The sequence below is a fragment of the Rhinopithecus bieti genome, unplaced genomic scaffold, assembly GCF_001698545.2.
Source record: "Rhinopithecus bieti isolate Rb0 unplaced genomic scaffold, ASM169854v2 scaffold_5889, whole genome shotgun sequence".
Lineage (NCBI taxonomy): Eukaryota > Metazoa > Chordata > Mammalia > Primates > Cercopithecidae > Rhinopithecus > Rhinopithecus bieti.
The window spans coordinates 1,039,864-1,052,434 of NW_016805277.1; the positions used below are offsets into that span (position 1 = coordinate 1,039,864).

The window sequence follows — 12,571 nt, forward strand, 5'->3', positions numbered from 1 at the left end:
TTTTTTTTGAGTCAGAGTCTCACTCGGTAGCCCAGACTGGAGCACAATGGCACAATCACAGCTCACTGCAGCCTAGACCTCCCAGGTTCAAGTGATCTTCCCACCTCAACCTCCCAAGTAGCTGGAACTACAGGCACATACTACCACATCTGGGTAATTTTTTTTTTTTTTTTTTTTTTTTTGAGATGGAGTCTCGCTCTGTCACCCAGGCTGGAGTGCAGTGGCCGGATCTCAGCTCACTGCAAGCTCCACCTCAGGGGTTTACGCCATTCTCCTGCCTCAGCCTCCCGAGTAGCTGGGACTACAGGCGCCCGCCACCTCGCCGGGCTAGTTTTTTGTATTTTTTTTTTAGTAGAGATGGGGTTTCACCGTGTTAGCCAGGATGGTCTCGACCTCCTGACCTCGTGATCTGCCCGTCTCGGCCTCCCAAAGTGCTGGGATTACAGGCTTGAGCCACTGCGCCCGGCCACATCTGGCTAATATTTTAATTTTTTTGTAGAGATAGGCTTTCACCATGTTGCTTAGGCTGATCTTGAACTCCTGGGCTCAAGGGATCCACCCACCCAGCCTCCCAAAGTGCTGGGATTACAAGTGTGAGCCACCATGCCCAGTCTATACAAATTTTATTTGTAATAGCCAAAAACTGGAAATACCTCAAATGTCCATCAAAAAAGGAATGGATAAATAATGGAATGCTACTTAGCAAAAAGATGAATAAACCACTGATAGAGTCAGTCATATTATGCTACGTGGCCAAAGCTGGTCATAAAAAGTTATCCACTGTATGATACCATTTATATGAAATTCTAGAACAGATAAAACTAACCTGTGGTGATGGAATTCAGATCACTGGTTGCTTCTGGAGATGAAAATGGGGATTGACTGTGAAGGGGCAAGAGGAGACTTTCTGGGATGTTAACAGTGTTCTGTATCTTAAATAGTCAAATTCAGACTTCTTTTATAAAGCAGAAAGTATCTTGGGGATTATTACCATAGAGGTGGTTTGCCAACCACATCTAAGCATTATCTTTTCCTTATGAACAGTGACTTTGAATATAGATTGTATTAAATATTTTATTCATTTGGCAATCTACACTAATTTTCTTTTTTTTTTTTTTTGAGACGGAGTCTCACTCTGTCACCCAGGCTGGAGTGCAGTGGCCAGATCTCAGCTCACTGCAAGCTCCGCCTCCTCGGTTCACGCCATTCTCCTGCCTCAGCCTCCCAGGTAGCTGGGACTACAGGCACCCGCCACCTTGCCCGGCTAGTTTTTTGTATTTTTTTTTTTTAGTAGAGACGGGGTTTCACCATGTTAGCCAGGATGGTCTCGATCTCCTGACCTCGTGATCCGCCCGTCTCAGCCTCCCAAAGTGCTGGGATTACAGGCTTGAGCTACTGCTCCCGGCCTATTTTCTTTTTTTTTTTTTTTTGAGACAAAGTCTCGCTCTTGTCCCCCAGGCTGGAGTGCAATGGCGCCATCTGGGCTTACTGTACCCTCCGCCTCCCGGGTTCAAGCGATTCTCCTGCCTCAGCCTCCTGAGTAGCTGGGATTACAGGTGCCTACCGCCACTCCCGGCTGATTTTTGTATTTTTAGTAGAGATGGGATTTCACCATGTTGGCCAGGATGGTCTCAAACTCCTCACCTCAGGTGATCCACCCACCTCGACCTCCCAAAGTACCAGGATTACAGGCGTGAGCCACTGCGTCCGGCCTAGAATTTCTTTTTATTTTAAGACAGAGTCTCTCTCTCTGTTGTCCAGGCCAGAGTGCAATGGTGCAATCTCGGCTTCCTGCAGCCTCCACCTCCTGGGTTCAAGTGATTCTCCTGCCTCAGCCTCCTAAGTAGCTGGGATTACAGGCACCTGCCACCATGCCTGGCTAATTTTTGTATTTTTAGTAGAGTCAGGGTTTCACCATGTTGTCAACGGTGGTCTCGAACTCCTGACCTCAAGTGATTCACTCGCCTCAGGCTCCCAAAGTGCTGGGATTACAGGCGTGAGCCACCGCACCCAGCCCAGAATTTCTTTTTCTTTTTTTTTTTGAGATGGAGTCTCACTCTGTTGTCCACACTGGAGTGCACTGGCGCAATCTCGGCTCACTGCAAGCTCCACCTCCCGGGTTCACGCCATTTTCCTGCGTCAGGCTCCCGAGTAGCTGGGACTACAGGCGCCCGCCACCACGCCCAGCTATTTTTTTGTGTATTTTTTTTAGTAGAGATGGGGTTTCACTGTGTTAGCCAGGATGGCCTCAATCTCCTGACCTCGTGATCCACCCACCTCAGCCTCCCAAAGTGCTGGGATTACAAACATGAGCCAATGCGCCCGGCCCCCAGAATTTCTTAGCAAGATAAAATACTCTGGGCTAAAGTAGCTACAGTAACACTTACGTTGTCATTATGGGGCACTTGAGCTTTTGGCCATAAGAGAGTACTGGGTCTGGAATTACCCTCCCACTGTACACAATTAGAAAACTGGACAAAAAAGGATGCTACAACTGTTTTCAGACATTGGGCAACAGCTAGCCCAGGACTGTGATTCCTGAGAGAAAGGAAACAACTCTATTTTAGTTTTATGCCAAGAGGTAATTTTCAGACCATGGTGCAGAGAGGATGCCCAAATATAGTCCAATAGTCTTGCTGAGTTGAGGAGATGTAGACCAGAATTTGGAGAGGCCAACAGGACTAGAATTTTTTTGCTAGGACAGAGAGGAGGGAGTACCAGAGAGAAGGGACCTCTAGAGAGAAAGGACTCTAGAAATTTACATAGCCAAATACCAATCTGTGTATGCAGTGGGTAAAACTCCAAAAGCCTAGTCAAAGAACAATTATATGTTAGCCAGATAATTACTAGAGCTCTCATGGGGCCAGGAATCATTGTTGTTTAATCCCATTTAGCCTTCTAACAAATCTTAAAAACTGATCTGCAAGCAAGTGAACTGTCAGAACAAGGTTCAACCTTCTTCAAAGGACTACAACAAAATCCAGCACTCAATATGAAATTACTAGACATGCAAAGTAACAGGAAAGTGTGATTCAGTCAGTAGAAACAGACACAAGTGTGACAAAGATGATGGAATTAGCAGATGAAGACATTAAGACAATCGTTATGAATGTCCTCAAGGACTTAAAGGAAAATACAAACATGAGGAAAGAAATGGAAGATATAAAACGGAATCAAATGAAACTTCTAGAAATGAAAAATACAGTATTTGAAATGAAAATTTCTTTCTTTTCTTTCGAGACAGGGTCTCCCTGTGTTGCCCAGGCTGGTCTCGAGCTCCTAGGCTCAAGTGATTCTTCCACCTTGCCCTCCGAAAGTCTGGGATTATAGGCATGAGCTACCATGTCCAGCCTGAAATGAAAATTTCACTGGATAAGATTAACAGTAAATTAGATAGTGCCAGTACTGCAAAAGGAAAGACCACTAAACTTAACTCAGTGCAATAGAAACTATCCAAAATGAAGCACAGAGAGAAAAGTGACAGAAAGCAAAATAAACAGAGCCTCAATGACCGGTGGGACGACATCAGGCAGTCTAACAAACCTGCAACTGAAGTCCCAGAAGTGGAATGGAGGAGGAAGAAAGATAGTTATGGAAGTAATGGCCACAATTTTTTATGATAATTGTTTTGTTATTAAAGACTGTCATGTCAGTCATGAGAAAATTATTTCACGTGTATCATTTAAGATGAATTATATGGCCGGGCGCGGTGGCTCAAGCCTGTAATCCCAGCACTTTGGGAGGCCGAGACGGGCGGATCACGAGGTCAGGAGATCGAGACCATCCTGGCTAACACGGTGAAACCCCGTCTCTACTAAAATACAAAAAACTAGCCGGGCGAGGTGGCGGGCGCCTGTAGTCCCAGCTACTCGGGAGGCTGAGGCAGGAGAATGGCGTAAACCCGGGAGGCGGAGCTTGCAGTGAGCTGAGATCCGGCCACTGCACTCCAGCCTGGGCGACAGAGTGAGACTCCGTCTCAAAAAAAAAAAAAAGATGAATTATATGAACAATTATTAGATTGGAGCAGTTACTTGAATTCATAGCAAATAACTGTCTGAATAGATTAACATTTTCAGCAGGAAGAACAGAGAAGGAAAAATAAATGTTGGATTTGTGGTGAGTAGAATACCAGAACTGAATATTACAATTATTTGTTATATTGTCAGTATGAATTGGTGTATATCTAATGACAAAAAAGGTATTATTGTACCAGTTCCTAAATGTTTGATTTGACCTTATTTGCAATAAAAGTAAATCAAACATTAAGTAGTAATATAAGCTATTGTTAGAAATGCTTGTTCCCTGGTGCTGTAAAGACAGCATTTAAACGTAAATTTAATTTCCTCAGCAAGGCCATTTTTACTTTCTGCAGAAAGGGTACACTTGCCAGCAATTTTGCCACAACAGTACACCGAACAAAGGAGACAGGGTCATTTATAATGTGATGCGTCCACCCTGCTGCTGTGTCTGGTTTCCATTGGCCGGAATGGGACCTCACATTCTGTGTTTGTCCTGATTGGCTAGCAACTTAGAACTTTTAAAAGAGGCAGAGGCAGAGGAGAACAAAGGAAGGAGGAAGTAACTTGTGGAATGCTGAGAAAGGTAAAAACACCTTCAAATAAGGAAGAGGAACAGGCTATGACCTAATGCTTGCTTGGACCAGTATAAGTATGCCTGGACAAATATTTAGGCTAAATTTTGGGAGCTAAGAACATAAAGTACATTAATTTCTTTATTACGGCTGGCAGATATTTAAGAATGTTAGCATGGGTCTTTGAATAAATTTTGCTTCTAAGAGAAGTTACTATTTATTCCTAATTAGATGGGGAGGAAAGTCTGTGAAGAGTAACCTCTACTTTTAGCGTTATTAATGGGTTTCTGATTTTCATGTTGTAAAAATATTTTAAAATCTTATTTAGCTTCAGAAGAACTGACCATTGCTGGCATGACATTTACAACTTTTGATCTGGGTGGACATGTTCAAGGTAAGATTCCTTTTTTTTTTTTTTGAGACAGGGTCTCACTCTGTCTCCTGGGCTGGAGTGCAGTGGTGCAATCTCAGCTCACTGCAACCTCTGCCTCCTGGGTTCAAGTAATCTTCATGCCTCAGCCTCCCCAACAGCTGGGATTACAGGCATGTGCCACTGCGCCTGGCTAATTTTTGTATTTTTAGTAGAGATGGGGTTTCGCCATGTTCAAGGTAAGATTCTCTTACTCTTACACTTTGTTTTATTTTAACTTAACAAAAATGTGGCCATTAGTTCTAGTGCATGAAATCTCATTCTAGTCACGCAAGGCCAGAGTAGATTTAAAATTTAGGGATTATTACTCCCCGATAAATGCTTTAAAAGCAAAGGGTGATTTTCATGATACTTCTGGCCAATTCAAATCAGAATTGCTTTTGGTGGTAAAGTGTATGGGTAAAATTAACTTCCATTCTCTCTACTTCAATCTACCTCTCACTGTCATAATCATGTTATGAACATGTTACTGCTCTGTAAAACAAACAAACAAACAAACAAAACAAAAAAACCTTCAGTGGCTAACTCATTACCTACAAAATAAAGGCCAAACTCATTAACCTGGCATTCAGGATCTCTATGATCTGGTCCCAGTTTACTTTTCTGGGCTTTTAAAAACTATTTTATAGAGACAAGGTCTCACTCACTGTGTTGCCCAGGCTTGTCTCCAACTCCTGGGCTCAAGCAATCCTCCCACCTCAGCCTCCCAAAAGTTGGGATTATAGGTGTGAGCCACCACACCTGGCCTACTTTTCTGGTCTTTATTTCCCACTATTCCCCTTCCCATTCTTTTTACTTCAACCAAATCAGACCTTCTTGGTGTTTTCCTACCTCCATGCTTTTGTTCATACCATCCCCATCCACACATGAGTAACCCCTTCAGGCCCCAGCATATGCCCTGCTACCTCCCTTGGGAAGCCATTCTCACTTGGAGTTCTCTCAGCTGTACTTCATAGCACTTAGTATATTTGTGTACATGTCTGCAACAAGTTTGGAAAGACTGCCTTATCTCCTATATTAAACTTGTGGGGACTAAAATCCTGTTTTGTTTTGTTTTTTTTAATTAAAAAATTTTTTTTGTAGAGATGGGGTCTCACAATCTTTCCCAGGCTGATTTTGAAGTCCTGGCCTCAAGCAGTCCTCCTGCCTCAATTTCCCAAAGTGCTGGGATTACAGGTGTGAGCCACCACACCTGGCCTGTTCATTTTTTATATCCCCAAAAATATGTGGCGACATCTACCTCATAGTAAGTCATAATTAATGAATATTACCAAGTTGGTGGGCATTCTAAAGACCTGATACAACATATAGTTGGAAAGATTGTAAATGGTTCTGACTAGTGAAAGCACATTTGAGACATGTAATTGTCTGGCATATACACAAAATAATTTCTGGAATATGATTATTAGAATTGGAATCTAATGGAATTTGTCTGAGACTTCATTTCTATATTGTTTTCAAGACATGTCATAATGGCTGGGTGTGGGGTCTCAGGCCTATAATCCCAGCGCTTTGAGAGGCTGAGGTTGGGAAGATCACTTGAAGCCAGGAGTTTGAGACCAGCCGTGCGACATAGCAAGACCCTGTCTCTACACAAAATTTAAAAAATTAATGAGGCATAGTGATAGACACTGATAGTCCTATCTACTCAGGAGGCTGAGATGGGAATATGGCTTGAGCTCAAGAGTCTGAGGCTACAGTGAACTAGCCTGGATGACAGAGCAAGACCCTGTCCCTTAAAAAAAAAAAAAGATATGTCATACAACTCAAGTCAGTGAAGAAAGTTACATTGTGGAAAAAATTACTCTTATGATTTCATAGACTTTAGTTAATTATTAACATTTGAGCTTCTTTTCTGTTATGAGTAAAACAGTTTTTATGTTTTTTTTTTTAATTTACTTATTTTTTTTGAGACAGAGTTTGGCTCTGACTCCCAGGCTGGAGTGCAGTGGCATGATCTTGGCTTACTTCAACCTCTGCCTCCTGGGCTCCATCCTCCTACCTTAGCCTCCCAAGTAGCTGGGCAGGCACACACCACCACATTTTCTAATTTTTTTTTTTTTTTTTTTTTTTTTTTTTTGAGACGGAGTCTGTCTCTGTCACCCAGACTGGGGTGCAATGGTGGGATCTCAGCTCACTGCAACCTCCACCTCCCGGTTTCAAGTGATTCTCCTACCTCAGCCTGGGACTACAGGTGCCCGCCACCAAGCCCAGCTAAATTTTTGTATTTTTAGTAGAGACGGGGTTTCGCCATGTTGGCCAGGCTGATCTCCAACTCCTGACCTCAGGTGATCCACCTGCCTCGGCCTCCCAAAGTGCTGGGATTACAGGCATGAGCCACTGCATCCAGCTTGGCTAAATTTTTGTGTTTTTTTGTAGAGATGAGGTTTCCCTATGTTGTCCAGGCTGGTCTCGAACTGAGCTCAAGCAATCCACCTGCCTTGGCCTTCCAAAGTGCTGGGATTACAGGTGTGAGCCACCACACCCAGCCTTATTATTTTAACAAGTTTGTACCTGATATTACTTTCCTTCTGTCACTCATTCCAAATTTATCACTGGCAAAAAAAAAAAAATCTGATAACTAGAAATGTCAAAAAATGAACACTGCATATATATGTAACATAAATACATTTTTATGTATATATAATTACATATATATGTAGTTTTTTTACTGCTTATATTTTAGATTTATATAGTAACAGCCCTCCAATGAACTTAACGTGTATCATTTTGTTTTTATTTTTATTTATTTATTTTTTTTGAGACGGAGTCTCGCTCTGTCGCCCAGGCTGGAGTGCAGTGGCCGGATCTCAGCTCACTGCAAGCTCCACCTCCCGGGTTCACGCCATTCTCCTGCCTCAGCCTCCGGAGTAGCTGGGACTACAGGCGCCCGCCACCTCGCCCGGCTAGATTTTGTATTTTTTAGTAGAGACGGGGTTTCACCGTGTTAGCCAGGATGGTCTCGATCTCCTGACCTCGTGATCCGCCCGTCTCGGCCTCCCAAAGTGCTGGGATTACAGGCTTGAGCCACCGCGCCCGGCCTATTTTATTTTATTTTATTTTAAATATTCTACTTCTTACATATGGTAATTGGAAGAGACTAAAGTATTTGACTTGGCCACAATCAAGGAAAACCTGAAATTTCCTCTTTGTTATTCTCAGAAGAATTTGGCACCATTATATTCAAGTTAAAAGATTAACTTGAATATATTGTGAAGTACCAGCAGCTAAGGGATTACTGCACTTGTTATCTTGTTGGACTCTTTGCTTAAACCATCTGCTGGGTTTGACCAACAAATAAACTCTAACTCCTGGTTGTTTTTGTTAGCTCGAAGAGTGTGGAAAAACTACCTTCCTGCTATCAATGGCATTGTATTTCTGGTGGATTGTGCAGACCATGAAAGGCTGTTAGAGTCAAAAGAAGAACTTGATGTAAGTTAAATAATTGAAACTAAATATAGTCAAATCACTCTGGTAAGCCTGCAGAAGTAGGTTGGAGATATAGATATCAGAGTGCAGCTTTTCTTCAGTCTGTGATGAAACTCTTGGCAATTTGTTGACCTCAGTGATTGCTTTAAGTAGTGATAGAATGCAGAGGGAGTAACTGAGTAATTGTAGCTATTGCGGAAGTACTAACACAGACATCCTTTATGAAGACTTAAGAAGCTCACCCTGTACAGAATGTACCCTTTTAGTATATTTCATGTCTGCTATATTCCTGGAGTGGGTTGATCTTGAGTCCGTGGTCATGCTAGGATGCTATTTTTTAAGCCACAACCTGGAAATGATAGGACTTGCCATCTTTGACACTACTTCTAGGAGTGAGCAGAGGCATATGTAGCTACCTCCCCTCCAGTATCCCAGGTCAGATACTTTGTAAAGGGGCCCAACAGCAGCAGGCAAGGTCAGCACCAGATCTGGGGCCACAGAGTAAGCAGGTCCATAATTTCGTTGAAGGTTGATCTACCATGGCTCTGCCTAGAGCAGGCAAACAAATACTTGTACATGTGGAAAAGGCCAGGTAGGTTCTCTGGTTGCAAAACAAGGAAAGAGAATGCCTGAGTTCCTACTTTGTTCCAGAGACTGTGCGTATTACTTCATTTAATTCTAAACTTCATAGGGTGGATGGTACTGTTCCTAATTCTCTCTAGAGCTTCAGTCAGGCTAACTTGCCCAAAGTCACATCTCAGAAGCAGTAGAACCAGAAGTGAAACCAGATCTGTCCACCTTTAAGGTGCTGGCTCTATACACTCTGTGTCACTGCTTTACAGGGTGAGCAGAGTAAACATTTACAGGAAGAGTCGTAGGAAGACAGAAGAATTGAGCTTATGGTTTCATTGAGGTCAATTTAAAATGTGGGGGGAGTTTGACAAAGAAAGTTGATATGACATGATGTGGTAGAGAATGAGTCCTTTACTGTTTTATCATATCAAAATAAGCTCTTCGGATGGTTTCATATCAACTCTTGTTTTGTATTGTTTTGTTGTTTTCAGTCACTAATGACAGATGAAACCATTGCTAATGTGCCTATACTGATTCTTGGGAATAAGATCGACAGACCTGAAGCCATCAGTGAAGAGAGGTTGCGAGAGATGTTTGGTTTATATGGTCAGACAACAGGAAAGGTAAAAAAAAAAAAAATTATGATGGGTGTGTTTAATTCTACAGTACAAATGTCTTCTTAAATTACTATTGTCGAACTATACAAGCCCATTATCTTTTTTTTTCTTAAACTGTCATTTATACATGTGGGTCTTTCTGATGTCTTCATTTCTTTCTACCATGGAATGAAACCTTTTCTTGGTGACAACAAAAATGTCAAGGATCAGTTATGCCTAAGGCTTGTGCTTATGGGAAACTAAATTAAAGCTTTCAAAGTTATTCATTATACATTTTCAGAATTAGCCACCAAACGATATATTTGAGTGTTTAAGTATACCAGTAGTATGTTTAGGCCCTGAGTTTACCAGAGATAAATAAGACATAAACTTGGTTATGGGAATATTTTAGGGTTTTCTGAACATATACTTTATAATAAGCTTTAAGACGGATTGTTTTGGTATTCACTTTTCCTAGGATTTATTTTGGGGAAAACATCAGCATTGAAAAAATCCAGATAAACAATGGAAGAACCTCTGAGGCTTACAGAATTTTCTTAGTTTACATATACTATTTCAGGGTGGAGAAATACTGCAGCATATAGCAGGAGGCTCTTAAGTTAGACAAAGTAGACTTTGGTCTGTTTTCTGTCTTTTTCATAAATTAGCTCGACATTAATTTTAGGAAATGCCTTGTTTGGTCGTAAACCTTCTCAGGGAATGTTTGTCTTTAATATTAGTGCAGCCAGTTTGGATTTTTTTCTAAGTCAGATTATTTTTATTCTTGGGTATCTTGCAAGCTAACCTCTTTCCCACTGAGTGACCATCCTGTCCTAAGGTAGAGTGAGAGAAGGAGGCTTCTTGTGTGTTCATGGGGCTTGGATGCCAAGCAGCCATGACTTTATCACAGTCATGGATTTATCACAGCCATTCTTTGTTCTAAAATAGAACCGATAATTCTGCTGGGGTGTGGGGCTTTATTAATTTCATAAAATTCCAACAAAATGTCTCTCTTTTATTCTAGGGGAGTGTATCTCTGAAAGAACTGAATGCCCGACCCTTAGAAGTTTTCATGTGTAGTGTGCTCAAAAGACAAGGTTACGGAGAAGGCTTCCGCTGGATGGCACAGTACATTGATTAACACATACCCACATTGGTTCCACGTGTCAACGTTCAGGCTTACTCAGAGATTTGATTGCTCAACATGCATAACTTGAATTCAATAGACTTTTGCTGGTTATAAAACAGATGTTTTTAAGATTATTAATATTATATCAACTTAATTTGAGTGAGAATTGAAAACTGATTCAAGTAAGTTTGAATATCACGATGTTAGCTTTCTAATTCCATAAAAGTAATTGGTTTTTACAGTTTATAATCTGACATCACCCCAGCGCCATTTGTAAAGAGCAACTTTCCAGCAGTACATTTGAAGCACTTTTTAACAACATGAAACTATAAATATAAACCATATTTAAAAGCTCATCATGTTAAATTTTTTATGTACTTTTTTGGAACTAGTTTTTAAATTTTAGATTATATGTCCACCTATCTTAAGTGTACAGTTAATAATTAGCTTATTCAATGATTGCATGATGCCTTACAGTTTTCAATAACATTTTTTCTTATGCAAACGTCATGCAATAAAACAAACTCTAATGTTTGGCATCCTTGTTGGGCAAATGTTTCATTTAAAGGTGTCTTATCTAGCTAGTATACTCTGAAAATTTGAGCATTTAATATTAGGCATATGAGGTGGTTGTTGGGAAAGGAGATTCCTTCAGAATATTTAGAATAGCATTTAAGCCTTCAAGGCTTATGTATTTACCATGAGATGGTTGTGGTCAGTTGCACCTGATACCATGTATCCCTGAATCATGTGTTTTTTTATTAGTAATGCTGCCACTACCATTGCTGATGGGGTCTGTGTCCTAGTCCCTGTGGGATTGGCTTTCTGAAGAAAAGCACATTTATGGTATACAAGGTTGATTCTCAGTTTGGTAGGCTCTGTAGTTCCATCCCAGCTGTCTAATTCTGAAGTGCTGCAATCTTATTGGTGCCCAATGGGGTAATCTGTGCCTCTTCCCCAAAAGCAATGACAGGCGCCACTCTCTCCACATTTAGATATATTCCCAGTCTCTTTACATTTAACGGTACTCCCTGGAGCAAGCAATAAGTAGGACCTTGTGTGCAGTTTCATTGTAGAGACATGTATATCTGAGGAATAAAACAGCTTGTTTTGTGTCAGTCTGAGATATGTGAAGATTTTGTTCCTATCCTATAGCTCTTTTGTACTCTTTGGCATATTTTATATCCTGGTAGAAGAAAACAAGTGCTTGTTTCCAATTTTCTTTTTTCTTATTTGCTCTCAGGTAGTTCTCACTTCATACAACAAAGACTTTTTGTTTGTTTGGCTTTTTGTTGTTGTTGTTCTGTTTCATTTTGTTTTAGAGACAGGGTTTCACCATGTTGGCCAGGCTGGTCTCAAACTCCCGACCTCAAGTAATCTGCCTGCCTTGGCCTCCCAAAGTGCTGGGATTACAGGCGTGAGCTACCATGCCTGACCTAACTTTTATTTTTAGATATTATGCTTGCCCTGTGATAGGGCCTGCAAGCCTCATTGCTAGGCTTACTAAGAAAATTTTAGTTTTTCAAAAGCTTTATAATTTCCTAAGAAATTGAATTTTTTTATATGTTTGAGATTCCCCTCATTAGTAATATAAGATGAAAGGTAAGTGCCAAAATGTATTTTAAAGACCCTCAAGTTTAAGATTTATCTTGATTATAAGCCAAGTTTTATAGTATATTTAACCAATTCCATCAAGAATAATTTTAATATCAAAAATTAGTGTTTTCTGTAGCCATTGTCCATGTCAGAGTTACAGTCCTTTTTGTCATCCATAATATAACCTATGAAGCAGATAAGGATTGAGGAATATGACTGGAAGGAAC

The 12,571-nt window shown here is 40.9% G+C and overlaps 1 protein-coding gene across 4 annotated transcripts in view; it reads left to right on the forward strand.

The window, feature by feature from the left end:
- The window catches only part of SAR1B (secretion associated Ras related GTPase 1B), a 32,874-nt gene extending 21,008 nt beyond the window's left edge, over positions 1–11,866 (forward strand). For 2 of the 4 annotated variants that reach the window (XM_017871952.1, XM_017871953.1), the window contains 4 exons: positions 4,920–4,985; positions 8,350–8,453; positions 9,515–9,646; positions 10,644–11,866. In XM_017871952.1, coding sequence (XP_017727441.1) covers positions 4,920–4,985; positions 8,350–8,453; positions 9,515–9,646; positions 10,644–10,760 — 419 coding nt within the window. In that variant the 3' untranslated portion in view covers positions 10,761–11,866. Of the gene's footprint in view, positions 1–4,565; positions 4,603–4,630; positions 4,669–4,919; positions 4,986–8,349; positions 8,454–9,514; positions 9,647–10,643 lie in introns of those variants that run through there. The other 2 variants (XM_017871955.1, XM_017871954.1) reach the window with 2 other exon arrangements.
- Positions 11,867–12,571: the final 705 nt, after the last annotated feature.